Source organism: Clupea harengus, chromosome 7 (genome assembly GCF_900700415.2).
Source record: "Clupea harengus chromosome 7, Ch_v2.0.2, whole genome shotgun sequence".
Taxonomy (NCBI): Eukaryota; Metazoa; Chordata; class Actinopteri; order Clupeiformes; family Clupeidae; genus Clupea; species Clupea harengus.
Window position 1 is genome coordinate 19,433,422 of NC_045158.1, and position 14,504 is coordinate 19,447,925.

At 41.8% G+C, this 14,504-nt stretch overlaps 1 protein-coding gene across 1 annotated transcript in view; it reads left to right on the forward strand.

The window, feature by feature from the left end:
• Nucleotides 1-14,233, forward strand: part of c5 (complement component 5) — a 27,493-nt gene extending 13,260 nt beyond the window's left edge. The window contains exons 20-41 of the mRNA XM_031570768.2: nucleotides 1-138; nucleotides 382-585; nucleotides 2,074-2,134; nucleotides 2,549-2,638; nucleotides 2,921-3,133; nucleotides 3,544-3,622; nucleotides 4,114-4,273; nucleotides 6,782-6,880; nucleotides 7,170-7,347; nucleotides 7,747-7,952; nucleotides 8,236-8,388; nucleotides 8,942-9,004; nucleotides 9,129-9,222; nucleotides 9,305-9,344; nucleotides 10,020-10,122; nucleotides 11,121-11,195; nucleotides 11,545-11,650; nucleotides 12,356-12,439; nucleotides 12,748-12,837; nucleotides 13,066-13,149; nucleotides 13,297-13,435; nucleotides 13,962-14,233. The exon at nucleotides 1-138 is cut by the window's left edge and continues 2 nt beyond it. Coding sequence (XP_031426628.1) covers nucleotides 1-138; nucleotides 382-585; nucleotides 2,074-2,134; nucleotides 2,549-2,638; nucleotides 2,921-3,133; nucleotides 3,544-3,622; nucleotides 4,114-4,273; nucleotides 6,782-6,880; nucleotides 7,170-7,347; nucleotides 7,747-7,952; nucleotides 8,236-8,388; nucleotides 8,942-9,004; nucleotides 9,129-9,222; nucleotides 9,305-9,344; nucleotides 10,020-10,122; nucleotides 11,121-11,195; nucleotides 11,545-11,650; nucleotides 12,356-12,439; nucleotides 12,748-12,837; nucleotides 13,066-13,149; nucleotides 13,297-13,435; nucleotides 13,962-14,097 — 2,595 coding nt within the window. The 3' untranslated portion in view covers nucleotides 14,098-14,233. The remainder of the gene's footprint in view (nucleotides 139-381; nucleotides 586-2,073; nucleotides 2,135-2,548; nucleotides 2,639-2,920; nucleotides 3,134-3,543; nucleotides 3,623-4,113; nucleotides 4,274-6,781; nucleotides 6,881-7,169; nucleotides 7,348-7,746; nucleotides 7,953-8,235; nucleotides 8,389-8,941; nucleotides 9,005-9,128; nucleotides 9,223-9,304; nucleotides 9,345-10,019; nucleotides 10,123-11,120; nucleotides 11,196-11,544; nucleotides 11,651-12,355; nucleotides 12,440-12,747; nucleotides 12,838-13,065; nucleotides 13,150-13,296; nucleotides 13,436-13,961) is intronic.
• Nucleotides 14,234-14,504: the final 271 nt, after the last annotated feature.

Genomic DNA, 14,504 nt, shown 5'->3' on the forward strand with positions numbered 1-14,504 from the left:
ATCTGTGTGTCAGAGCCACTGCGGGTGTCAGTGAGTCAGGCCGTGAGCGTAGACGTGCCCCTGCCCTATGCCATGGTGCGTGGGGAGCAGGTCGAGTTGAAGGGCTCCATCTACAACCAACATGAACAGGACTCAAAGGTAGGATGTATCTCTGGCAGTGCTCTTAGCACAGGAGTCCATTTTGTGAGTGAGTGTTACTGTGTGTGTGTGTGTGTGTGTGTGTGTGTGTGTGTGTGTGTGTGTGTGTGTGTGTGTGTGTGTGTGTGTGTGTAACACTGAGTCAAGTCCCTCTTGTGAGTAAGTGGGTGAGGTATTTATCAGTGTTTATCAAGTTTATCAGTGAAAGTTGTGAACCATTCTAGTCTGAAATGTTTCTTTCAGTTTTCCCTGACTCTGGAAGCCTCTGAGGGGATCTGTGTGTTCCGTGGGCGGAGCTCTGGGGAGAACAATGGCGTTCTAGAGAAAAGTTCCGTTCGTTTCGTCCACTTCTACATCATGGCCCTCGAGGCTGGCACACACACTCTCAACTTCACCCTCAATACACAGTGGGGGAAAGAGAGGCTGGTCAAGACTCTGCGTGTGACTGTAAGAAGCACTACCTGCACTTTCACCTCTAGCTCTTCACCCAACAGCTAGCTCCAGAGTAGAGAATTGGATGGAGTAAAATAGCCGTAGGCTACGATCTTCTGTGTATAGAACTTTTGACTTGACTGGGGACCTCCACAATGCTTATTACCATGAATACTAAAAAGCACACAATGTAACTAATGCCTGTGATTTATTTAACCATTGTCGGATATTGGACAAAACATACCATCAGCACGCCTATCGGTTACTTTATTTCATATCACAGTTTTGACATGGAACATAGCTTTGTTAGGAATAGGAATATCGATTCTGTTTTCTGTAATTCCATCATCTGAGCCCTATCTGAGCTGGATCCATGCTGTAGTCATCTGAAATCTATAATCTATAATAATCTATATTATACATCACCCCCATTCTGGTGTTCCCTCAGACTCTTCAGCCAGAGATCTCAGCTGGCAGTGGAATATGGTTTTGGTTACTGTTTACTTGACTCTGGCACTTTGTGACGAGAATACGCTTACCCACAAAACATGCAAATGTTTTATATTAGTGCTGTCAAACGATTCAAATATTTAATCGCGATTAATCGCATTTATGTTATAGTTAACTCAAAATTAATCGCGATTAATCGCAAATTTGTATCTATTCTAAATGTCACTTCGTTTATTTATTTTTTCCATCATTTTATTTTTATTTTAATGCCCTTATCAACATGGAAAAGTGGATTGGCTTGCTTTAAGCAAATGTTTTATTTTATTGAAAACCAACATTGCCAAACAGGGCAGTACAAAATAAAATTATAAAGTGCACATTTCAGGTAAACAAGGACTCAGCCTATAGTGCAGTTAAACCATGGCTTAATATTTTCTTTTTTTCAAGTTTGCTGGGAACATAGCAGTCAGGCCTCTTATTTCAGAAACAATGAACCGTAACAGTTAGGTTACCAATAAAAGGTAAGCCTACTACTTCTTTGCTTTCAGCCAGATGCCTGTTGACATTTTCAGACAACAGTGAAGCTCGCTTCTTTTGCACAACACAACTTTTAAAAGTAAACTTTCCATTCAGAAGCTTTTCATCATCCATTTCGCCGTATCGCGCTCACCATTTACTCAAACCGTAACGTAAGCCTACTACACAGGTTGCGAGGCCAAAAAGAATGTTAATCTAAAAAAAAAAAAAATATCGCGTTTATCTCGCGATAAAAACATTTACGCCGTTAAAATGGGTTTGCGTTAACGCCGTTAATAACGCGTTAAACTGACAGCACTATTTTATATATATATCGGGATATATAAAATATCTGTATCCGCCATATCCGACAGATTAGTGAGTCTTTTTAGCTTATTGGATTGTTGTGTTGTTATATGATGTGCCTCTTGGCACCAACAGGAGCAGATTTCGTTGCATTCATTGTTTTTCATTAATTTCATCCGACAGATTGGTAAGTTGTTGACACTCCTCTGTCCTCTGTTATTTTTGAAACAGCCTGAAGGAATCCTGACTGAAGACAACACAGGGGCCACCATTGACCCTCAGGGCATCTACGGTGAGGCTTCAGATAAGATCACACAGGTGCACGGACACCCTAGTTTTCACAGAGTACATCACTATGGCGTCACTGTTGTTGTGTAGTACGTGCTTTGACTGGTAGGTAAGGGGACAGCATTTTCCCTTTGCAACATAAGGTGACAGATGTGGAATAAAGGGAGGGTGGGGGTTGGGACACACACAAACACACACACACACACACACACACACACACACACACACACACACACACACACACACAATGAGTCTGGCAGGACAGTTGAGTGTTTACTGGCAGTTTGGTGTAATGTGTACAGTGCAAAGGTTGCTGCCCCAGAGAGGCACACTACCACCCCTCCCTCACCGAATCTTGCAGTGTAGCGTGGGGAAGTAAAGGGCAGTGATGAGGGGACGTCTTTCTGTTTCTTTTAAGGACATTCCAAAAGAAAGGTGGAGCTGAGGAACTCCCTCCCTCCAAAAGTGGTACCAAACTCACCGGTGGAGCGAAGCCTCACCGTCACCGGTAAGAAATGTCACACCTAAACAGGAACAAAGGCTTCTACGCAGATAAGGCACATGCATCACAGCTGTACTGGTAGCAGGACCATATTTGATTTTTTAGTAGTATACACAATTTACAGAGACTGGACGGAGTTGAGTTGAGTTGAGTTGAGTTGAGTTGAGTTGAGTTGAGTTGAGTTATATTTAACTAAACTGAGATAAACTTAAAGGCGCTTCACTGAGCCAAATTAACTCTCTTGACGTGACGTGACGTGAATTTAATTGAGTTTGTTTGTGTGTGAAGGTGAATTGATCGGAGAGGTGCTCGCCATAATGAACAACCCCAAGGGGATTCAGCAGTTGGTGAACCTACCCCGGGGGTCCGCGGAGAAGGAGCTGATGGGTCTTCTGCCCCTCTACTACGTCTACCATTACATGGAGACTGGAAACCGCTGGGCCAATCTGGGGCCACAGGCCACCGACATCAAGGCAGATCTCAAGACCAAGATGAAGGAGGGTGAGGCAGATCAGTAACAGGGATTTTATGAAATAACTATTATCTTAGAAGAATATGAAATCAGCTTAGTAAACTATTCCATTTTCTTTGTATGTATATAGGGGTACCAGTATACAGTATAAATGTTGTGTATTCGGCAGGAGAGGTATACTGTTTTTGACATGCAAACCATAAAACACCCACAGACACACACACCTTTTCAATAAATGGGTACATTTTGAGATCAAGAGAACTTTGTCTACAGCATTAGTACCTATTTGTTACCTAATTGTCTCCCTCTGATGCCAATGTCAAGATGCTGGTGCCTCAATAATAGTAAGCATGCTTTTTTCAACCACTCAGGCACGTCTTAATCATGCCTGAAATGTTTTCCAATTCCAGACGTGTTTGTGTGTATTCTGTTTGCTCAGGCCTCATCAGTATCATGTCCTTTAAGACGAGACTGCAGGAGGCCTTCAGCATGTGGAAGAATAGAGAGGCAAGCACATGGTAAACATGCGTCTAGTCATGCTTATGTAATAATAATTAATAATAACAATACCAATATTACAACAGGCCTTTTAGGCTCGGGTGCTGTTGAAGTAACCTAGTCCTGCTAATACTCATCACAATTCAGGTGCTGCTGCTGTAAACTGAATTATATGACTGTACTGTGATGAAACACATCAATGCTGGTGTTAATATTGACAAATTCGAAATTGACACTTTTTTGTTATCCCGATCCAAAAAAGTGTCAATTTCGAATTTGTCAATATTAACACCAGCATTGATACTGTTTCAAATCATCCAAGGCTGGTGCTGACTTAGAGTCAACCCTTTGGGACTTCTCTAAGTCATGATATACATACTGTATATTCAAATGGAGTAAACTCTCAGCCGCCTCGTCCCTCTCCTCCTCTAATGCTGCTGCTGCCTATCCTACAGTTCATTATGTGGTGCTTCGGGGTAAAATGCAGCTTTTATCTAAATGTTCTTTCCAGGCTGACTGCTCTCATGGTGAAGACCCTAGCAGAGGTGGACAAGTACACCGCTGTGGATGGCATTGCTCTCTCCAAGTTTGTCTACTGGCTGATTGTCAGCAGTCAGAAAGCAGATGGTTCTTTCTTGGAAACGTCCACCTACAAGCCTGTAAAACTCATGGTAATTACCACCCTCTGATTGGTGCTATGTATGTTATTAGTAGGGAGAACCTACCAAAAGGGGTGTCATCCAGTCCTTCGCATCAAAATGTGAAGAACTCGCACTGTTCTTCAATATCAAGGTAACTTCAATTAGAGCCAGTATTATTTCTGATGTAAACGCAGATGGCCTCAGAAAACACTGTAAAAAAGATGCAACCATGGGAAATTTCACCTGCATCACATTGGTGGATCTTTGTAAGACTGTCACTGAGTGCAATTCCTCCACCTCATGTATTGACCCTGTACCTACAGCATTTTTTAAGCGGGTCTTCGACAGTGTTTCAAGTCATGTCCTGAAGATTATAAATACATCTCTTCAAACTGGCATCTTCCCAGATGCCTTCAAAACAGCTGTTGTAAAACCCTTACTAAAAAAAAAAAAACCTAGATGGTAATGCACTGATCAACTCTAGGCCGATTTCCAATCTTCTATTCATTAGTAAAGTACTTGAAAAGATAGTTTCAGTGCAAATAAACTCCTTTCTCAAAGAAAACAATATCCTGGAGAAATTTCAATCAGGCTTTAGAACATGACACAGCACTGACACTGCTCTTACTAAAGTAATCAGCGACCTCAGACTAAATGTGGAGGCAAATAAGGTCTCAATCCTGGTCCTCTTAGACCTAAGTGCAGCATTTGATACTATTGATCATGACATCCTAATTAATCGTCTTGAAAAGTTAGTTGGGCTTTCCGACTGTATTAAACTGGTTCAGAACATACATCAAAGGGAGAAAGTTTTATGTCAGACTTGGAGATCATGTGTCTAAGAAACATGACATCTGCTTTGGGGTTGCACAAGGGAGCTGCCTTGGTCCATTATTATTCTCACTGTACATGCTGCCACTTGGGGACATCATTAGAGAACACAATGTATGTTTCCATAGTTATGCGGATGACACGCAACTGTACATCTCTGCTGAGCCAAATGATGCTGCAGCAATAAACTCCATTACTACCTGTCTTTTGGCGATAAATAAGTGGATGAGCAATAATTTATTAAAGTTACTAGTAGGCCCTAAAACAAAAAGAGAAATGCTGTTTAATAATCTGGGGAAATTAACTCTCTTGATTAAATCGGAGGTTACAAGTCTTGGTGTTATTTTAGATTCAGATTTAAGCTTCAAGTCTCACATTAACAAGGTGACGAAAACATAATTTTTCCACCTTAAAAACATAGCTAAAGTCCTGCCATTTATAAATAAAAAAGATGCTGAAAAACTGATTCATGCCTTTATTTCAAGCCGGCTTGATTATTGTAATGCAATCCTTACTGGCCTCCCAAAAAAAACAACTGAGAGACTTCAGCTCATTCAAAACTCTGCAGCTCGGCTATTAACTAGAACCAAGAGGAGAGAGCACATTAGTCCAGTTTTAGCTGCTCTGCACTGGCTTCCAGTAACTTTTAGAATTGACTTTAAGGTCCTTCTCCTTATATACAAAGCCCTTAATGGGCTAGGACCAAGTTACATTGCAAACTCCCTAATCAAATACTTGCCTTTAAGAACACTGCGATCATCGAATGCTGGTTTATTAGAGGTTCCCAGCAACAGCCGTAAGAAAATCGGGGACGCTTGTCAATTGTCAATTACGCCCCAGTGCTATGGAACATACTGCCTATAGACATCAGGGAAGCCAGCTCGCTTAACATCTTTAAAAGAAAACTAAAAACTTACCTCTTCACATTAGCCTTTAACTAGCTACCACTTCGCACCATGTATATATATATATATATATATATAAATACTTTTAATTTAATTGAAATACTTTGATCTACTTGTGATATTAAGGGGTTAGATTAAATATATCTCTGCAGTTTTATTTTCTATCTTATGCTATGGATTTTATGTATTACATTTTATAATTTTAATAATTATTATTATCATATTATTTATTTATTATTATTATAATTTTTTTTGCACTATATCTGAGTTTTTATGCTTCTTTGATGTCTATTTTTATGTGCATGTAAATTCTTTGTGCACGTTATGTATTTGCTGTAAAGCACTTTGAGCTACATTCTTTTGCATGAAAGGTGATATATAAATAAAGTTTTATTATTATTATTATTATCCATCTTTGTGATTGCTGTTTTTGTGGGTGATATTTTCATGGGATCTATGGTATCTGGGATCCATCTATGGTATCTATGGTAACGGACAGAACATTGGCTGTACTTGTCCAAATCTACATTAGTGTGTAGATGTGTGTGGTGTTTGGTTCCCTTCACTATTCAGTTATTATTTTCTTCCTTCATGTTGTTGAGGTGTTATTATTGTTATTATATAGTACACACAATGCATAGTGTTATTATTGTTTGTTTTCACAATGCACAGTGTTATTATTTTTTGTTCACACAATGCACAGTGTTATTATTGTTTGTTTTCACAATGCACAGTGTTATTATTGTTTGGTCACACAATGCACAATTTTCTGTGCTGTTTTTAATGGGTCTGTTTGTTGCAGGGTGCTGGAGGTGATACCACAGAACAGGCAGTTTACCTCACGTCCTTCGTTGTCATTGGAATCAAGAACGCCATGGAGATTCCAGAATGTAATCTTGATGTAAGTGCTGAAATCTTCTTAAGTTCTGCAGAGCTAAAGACATACTTAAAAAAATATTATTTATCTTACTTGAAGATGGATAAAGGTCTGTGGCCAAACATAAAACGAGATGATGTCGGCGGCATTTTTCAGTGTAGTATTTCACAAACAAAGTTTTTGTCCCTTTTAAGACCTCTCACACAACAGATAAGCATAACCATAGCATAACCAAATGTAAACCAAACGTAAACAAACAGTATGCTGCAAAAATGTTAACCTCCTCCTGCCTGTTGTCTCCTGTTCTGAGCAGCTGTATAAGGAGGCTCTGAAGAAGGCGGAGGGTTTCCTCTTTGATAAGGTGCAGTCGGGGAAGCTGAAGAGCCTGTACGTGCGAGCGGTGACAGTCTATGCTCTGAGCCTCCTAGACAGCAGCAGCATCCCCTCAATCTCTCTCTATGAGGGCCTTCAGGCAGCCGCCAGTGTTAAAGGTGCCCACATCTAGTCAAGTACTATACCTCCACATTTGACCCAAAAGATGTTTACTTTGTCATACGCGTGTGTTTTGTACCAAATCAAAATTACCTAATGTATCATGTTGAGTGGCGCTGTGTTTTGTTGCATTGCGTTGTGTTTTGTTGTATTGTGTTGTGTTTTGTTGTATTGTGTTGTGTTATGTTGTATTGTGTTGTGGTATGTTGTATTGTGTTGTGTTTCATTGTGTTGTGTTGCGTTGTGTTGTGTTTTGTTGTATTGTGTTTTGTTTTGTTGTTTTGTGTTGTGTTATGTTGTATTGTGTTGTGTTTCATTGCGTTGTGTTTTGTTGCATTGCGTTTTGTTGTATTGTGTTGCGCTGTCCTCTCGATCATGGCTCTGTGTGTCCCCCGCAGGTAACCCACCTGTGGTGCGCTTCTGGCAGGAGGACTCGTCGCCTCAGAACCCCCTGAAGCCTCATAAAGCCTCGGCTCAGACAGTGGAGACGACCGTCTACGTGCTGCTGACCGCCCTCCTCAGGGGACAGGTCTCCTACATCAAACCCATCCTTACCTGGATCACCCAGGACCAGCGCTACGGAGGAGGGTTCTACTCCACACAGGTAGGCAGCCAATCAGAGTCAAGCACAAGACAGCAGTGAACCGTAAGAGGCCAACACCCAACCCATGCGACCAATCGCAATCAGGCAACCACCCAACACAAGTGAACAATCGGAATCAGGCAATCACCCAACCCAAGCGACCAATCACAACCAGGCCAACACCCAACCCAAGCGACCAATCATTACAGGCAGCGACAGGAATCCGGCACCCACCACCGGTGATCAGTCACAGTGCTCCAAAAGCAGGTAAAGCCAAGCTAAGTTTACTCTACCTTATTGATAGGACACCATACTCACCCTGGAGGCTCTGGCCAAGTACAGCATCCTGACCAAAGATGCCAACCTGAACATGGACATCAAAGCGGCGTACAGGACCAAAGGAGACCTGGACTTCATCACGCTCACAGAGAACAGACCTGTTGGAAAGCCCATAACGGCAAGATAAACTATATGTATTCATTTAACAGACTATTTTATCCGAAGCCAGTTTGTTGTTATTTAGCTTTCCAAACTTAATTAGTGTATGATAATGAATTACTCTGTTATTTGGATCAGACAAATATCTTTTTTTTAATAAACATTATTATGTTTGCAGCACATCACATATTTAAAACATTCACCAAAATAAGATGGCGGTTTACTTAATCAAATTAGCTGACTGTTCAAACTAGCCCATAGGCATGCATATTGTTTGTTAGGCATGTCACATGCAGTCAGTTTGTCAAAAAAACATAGGGCACTCTTTTACAACAGGCAAGAGAATAGGTTATTTCCCTCTTGCAGGTAATCAGGCATCCTTGGCTTAAAGGTAATTCTGGATCATTTGGAAATATCTTATCCTTACATTTAGATGCCCCTGCGTTAGTTAGGCTCTAGGTAGTTGATTTAGTGAGTGAGCTCCCACAATCCAGACAGTAGCTGGCGCAGAACTAGATCTGTTGTGGATCTGTATGGCTTGTGAAAACTGAAGCTGATAGTGTCTTTTTCAGGTGACGAAAAATGACGACATCATCCTGTCAACAGGCTTGAGCACAGGAGTGTCGGTTGCTAATGTGAGTGCCTGACATTTAAATACAAAATAGATATGACACATATTCTCCTTAAACAAACTCCTCAATATTATACAGGATAAGCTTCCCAACAGATGTTTAACATTATTTTGTTTCTGTTTAATAGCTTAAAACGGTCTATTACAAAATGACAGACGACAGTGACATCTGCCACTTTGACATTTCCATTGAGATTAAACCACGTAACCCAGGTTCAAATGGTAGGTCTTATCGTCCTCTCTGTCTTCATGTTCCTCTGAAAATGTACTTAAGGCTAATAAATATGCAAACTCCTGTTCGCAGACTATATGGAGTTATTACCGCGCATTGTCGCCTGTGCTAGGTAAGTCAATCCTCGCCCGGTCCATGTCTCACAAGCCTTATAAACCCACATAGCTGATTACCAGATCGGATTTGGTGTGGTTTCCTTGGTTCTGTACCAAATTAGAACCAGATCCACCATGTAGTGTTTGTGAAAAAAAAAAATTCCCAGCTGTTTTTCCCCAACAATTTTTGTTGAAAGATATCATATACTTAGACTTCACCAATCACTACATGATTGTATTCCCATATGGCTGATACACAATATGAGGTTTGTGTCCCTAGGTGGTTGTGTCCTTTCGTGCTAGCGCCCCCTGAAGTGGGGTAGGCTCAAAGCACTTTTCGGGCAATAGTTCGACAACCATTTCACCAAAAATTATGATTTTTTTATGGCAAGTTGGCCTCTATAAGGCACATGATCCTTGCTCATTACGACTAATTTGTGGAGTAGCGTCACCTAGTGAATAATGTTCAACCCAAAAATCCAGCACTTCACTAGCCAATATCTTGTGATGTTAAGGTTGAAAGTTCACAGAATGTTATACACTGCACATTTTTTGGATACACGCCAAATACCGTGTGTGTGTGTGTGTGTGAATGGCCAATCTGTGTGTGTGTGTGTGTGTGTGTGTGTGTGTGTGTGTGTGTGTGTGTGTGTGTGTGTGTGTGTGTGTGTGTATGTATGTGCTGTGGACAGGTACAAGCCAGAGGAGAATGAGGTGTACACAGAGTCTAGTCACACTGTCATGGAGATCCAGCTGCCCACGGGGGTAAGCGCCCTACAGGAGGACCTGGACATGGTGAGGGAGACATACCAATCACACGCGCACACACACACGTACACACTCACACACACACACACACGCACACACACGCACTCACACACACACACGCACACACACACATGCACACACACACACACACACACACACACACACGCATGCACACACACACGCGCACACACAGCACAAAACCTCCAAATGAGCATCCTACAGAACATCGGTATGTGAGGGATAGATTCATACCCTCAGAACCTCCCAGTGATCCAACTGAACGTCAGTCTGTGAAAGATAGAGGCCCCTTAGAACATCTCCAAGAGTATCCAGTAGAACATCAGTAAGTGAGGGATAGACACCCCATACAAGTGAATGACAGAGACCCCTTAGGGAATAACAAGATTAACGGATACCGTACAGAACATCAGTGTGTGAAAGTTAGAGACCCCACATGACTTCAACACTTGACTGATTCCATAGACAGTTACTCCATGGAGCACATGTGGCTAATATGAGGTATGGCTATTAAATAATAAGACTAATGCTGTAATTCAATTGTGATGAAGAAAACAGTCTCGATATTTAATAGCCACACCTTGTATACCACATACAAAATATTCTACATTTAAAAAAACTGGTGTTAGTGCACAGTCCTGGCTCTGTAAATGGGAAACAAACACAGTGGCTCAGACCGAGCCATACGCTATTCCAGTCAATCAATAAATGTACATTGATTGGGTATTGAGTTCAAATATCAACCTTTCATCAGAATGGAGGACCTCACCATTAACTACAATATAACCCCAATAAATCTGTTAAGTAGGCCTACAGTTGTCTTAAACCTAAGAGATGAGTTAAACTGCCCTAGCAGTAATTAGTTGTGAATGGTGACATGAACTTTGGCTGTTGTGATTAACTGTATCTGGTGATGTGTTGAACGGTGACTGTTGTGATTAACTGTATCTGATGATGAGTCTAACTGTGATTAATGTGATGTGCTTGGAACTGACTCTCTTCCACAGATGCTGGATGGCTTTGAATCTCTCATCTCCGATTATGAAATGGACAGGGACACACTCATTATCCAGCTGGACTCGGTATGTGTTTGATTTAATGTAATTTCCACAAAGATTAAACTACATAGCCCATTATGAGTGCATATCTAACATGGTGCCCGTTGGGCTCAGTATACATTACTTCTTATTGTAGTTGCTGTTTCTCATATCTCACATTTTCACCTATTAATTGGCTTGAGTATAAACACAAACTGCATAATTGCTTGACTGATAGAGCACCAAGGTCATGGGTTTGAGCGTGAATTGTGCTATATAAATAAACTTGCCTTGCCTTGCCTTACCTAAATGAGTAAATGCAATGTAAAGGTGATGACTCCTAACTGTCTGATGAAGGCTGATTGGTCTAATTATGACCTTTCACCTTTCACAGGTGCCCTCAGCCCAGCCATTCTGTGTGGGATTCCGTATCCAGGAACTCTTCGCCACAGGCATGGCCAGCGGCTCCCTGTTCAAAGTTTATGAATATCGCGACCCAGGTATGCTAGCCAGGCTAATCCAGTGTGTATGGGTTAGTATACACCAGGTATGCTAGCCAGGCTAATCCAGTGTGTATGGGTTAGTATACACCAGGTATGCTAGCCAGGCTAATCCAGTGTGTATGGGTTAGTATACCCCAGGTATGCTAGCCAGGCTAATCCAGTGTGTATGGGTTAGTATACACCAGGTATGCTAGCCAGGCTAATCCAGTGTGTATGGGATGTGGAGGGTTAGCCTCAGTCAGTTAACATCAGCTGTTTTGGTGACAGTAGATGTCCAGGAAGTATGTTTCCCATAGGCTGGTTTCAATCATGTGCCTGTGTGGCCAATTAGTTTAGGGTTTTTGGTCATTGTGGTCATTGGTGAAGTACCGTTTGCAGGTCAGGCGATTGGCTTTTCGTAGTTTTGGTCTGAAAACTGAGTACCATATAACCGTAAAAGATGTCGGCAGTTAATTTTCTTCTTCCTAGGCTAAAGTAGCTAGCTTAGCATTGGCCATTGAAATGAATAGGAGTGGTGATCCATCACTCTCTTCATTTGTATATTATACCTCTGTGCTATACACCCGAGTAAAATCATATCTCAGAATCTCTGTACTGTAAATCTGATGACAATCTACTGGTTTGGGGGTTAGTTTTGCACAGTCAATGCTGAATCCTACAGCAAGTATGTTCCTCACCTGTTTCTCTGGCTATCTCCTATAGACAGCTCCTGCTCTGAGGTTTACTACCCGAAGGAGCGCAAGCTACTGAGGCTGTGTGAAAACGACCAGTGCCACTGCATGGCAGGTACACACCCACACATGCAAAACACACACAAACATGCACACTTCCTCTCATGCACACACACACACATGCAAAAAACACACAAACACGCACACTTCCTCTCATGCACACACACACACATGCAAAACACACACAAACACGCACACTTCCTCTCATGCACACACACACACATGCAAAACACACACAAACACGCACACTTCCACTCATGCACACACAGACACACACTCATCTCACACACAGATTGTCTCAAACACACTAGGGATTAGGGTCCTTAGATTGTAAATGTCATCCAATCTTCTATGTGCATTTAGCGGAATGCTGCATCTTCAGATCCACTATGGACCCCAGCATTACTGCTGACTCACTACAGAAAGACATGTGCAAAGACAGTGTCAAATATGGTAAGATATAATATTAAACTTATGTATAAATGAATGCTGTAATTACATGTACTGTTGATGTTGTTGCCGCTGTTGTTGTAGTAATAGTAGAATCATGCTGGAGAGTCTAAAATCTATATTCTGGTCTAATATTCCAGAGTCTAATGTTCTGGTCTTCATGTCAAGAGAGGTGAGAGGTCCGTAGCAGTAGAATGGACATACTGTATTGCACTGTCTATTCTCTTTCAGCATTTAAGGTCAACGTTGAGTCGAGTGAAGTCGAGGGAGATTTTGTGACATACAAAGCTAAAGTACAGGATGTCTTCAAAAAAGGTAAGACTCGGAAGACTCTGGACACAGCTTGGAAACAGTCTCACATGATTGGTCATCTCCAGTTGTCAGGACCTAGCTTGACTGTATCTGGACCAGCCCCTGATTCAGATGTGATCAAGGCTCGTATCTGCTCTTCCCTTCCCACAGGGGCGGAGGACATAAAGATCAACTCTGAGGTGGAGTTAGTGAAGAAGGCCACATGCAGCTCCACACAGTTGGATGCAGGCCAGCAGTACCTGGTGATGGGGACTGAGGTCATGCAGATACGACAGCATCGCTCCTTCAGGTGGGGAAAGACATTTTAGTGCCACACCACACGTTTAAAAGAGTGCGTTCGCACATCCAGCAGCACACATTTCTACAGGAGCTGACCATTAACAAGTAAACTACGAAATTAAAATCTAAGGGTCCAAACCTAACACACTGACCACACAGACACCAAGAAATCACCTAACCCTAACCCTAACCCACTGACCACACAAACACCAAGAAATCACCTAACCCTGACCCTGATCCTGACCCTAACCCTAACCCCTAACCCACTGACCACACAAACACCAAGACATCACCTAACCAGCGTAGTAGTTTTCTGCACTATATTTGATTTGTATTTAATAGTCATACTATTACAAAGCAGCCTGTTTAAATGCAGCTGTTAATGTCTGTAGATTTTAGTTTGCATCATACCCACAGATTGAAGACCTAACAAACGTACAACTCAAGCACTAAGAGAGTGTCTCAGGAAAATGGCAGCGCTGTTCTTGACTGTAGAGGTGTAGCAGGTTCACGTGTCTGGCTGCACTCTTTTGCAGGTATAAGTTCCCACTGGACTCCCAGGCACAGGTGGACGTATGGCCAGACAGAGCAGCCTGTGCGGAGAGCGCCTGCACCGACTACCTCAGAGTGCTTGATGACTTCACTTACAACATTCTCATTGATGGATGCTGAGGGAACCAGTCATGTGATCACAGAGCCCGTAGGACCTGTGGATATAAACAAAAGCTCACAGATGTTAAACTATGATATGCAATGTTATGATTGTTTCCTTGTAAAATGAAATTAATAAATGCATTTACAGACCAAATATATTGTGTGTGTGTGTGTGTGTGTACAGCAAATGCCACCCTCCGAGCTTTTGGATCCGCCTCAGAACAAAGTGTCATCTTCACAGCCACAAAACAGATACGTGGAGGGAAGAGATTTGCTTTAGCCCTTTATCCCCTTAGCGTTCCAATTCCACAGTGATTAGAAACACAAACTGAAAAAAAAACTTTCATATTATTACTTCAGGTAAAAACTCCTGCATCTGACTCCACATCAGTTTACAATCACTGGATTCGCTATTTCAACTGGAC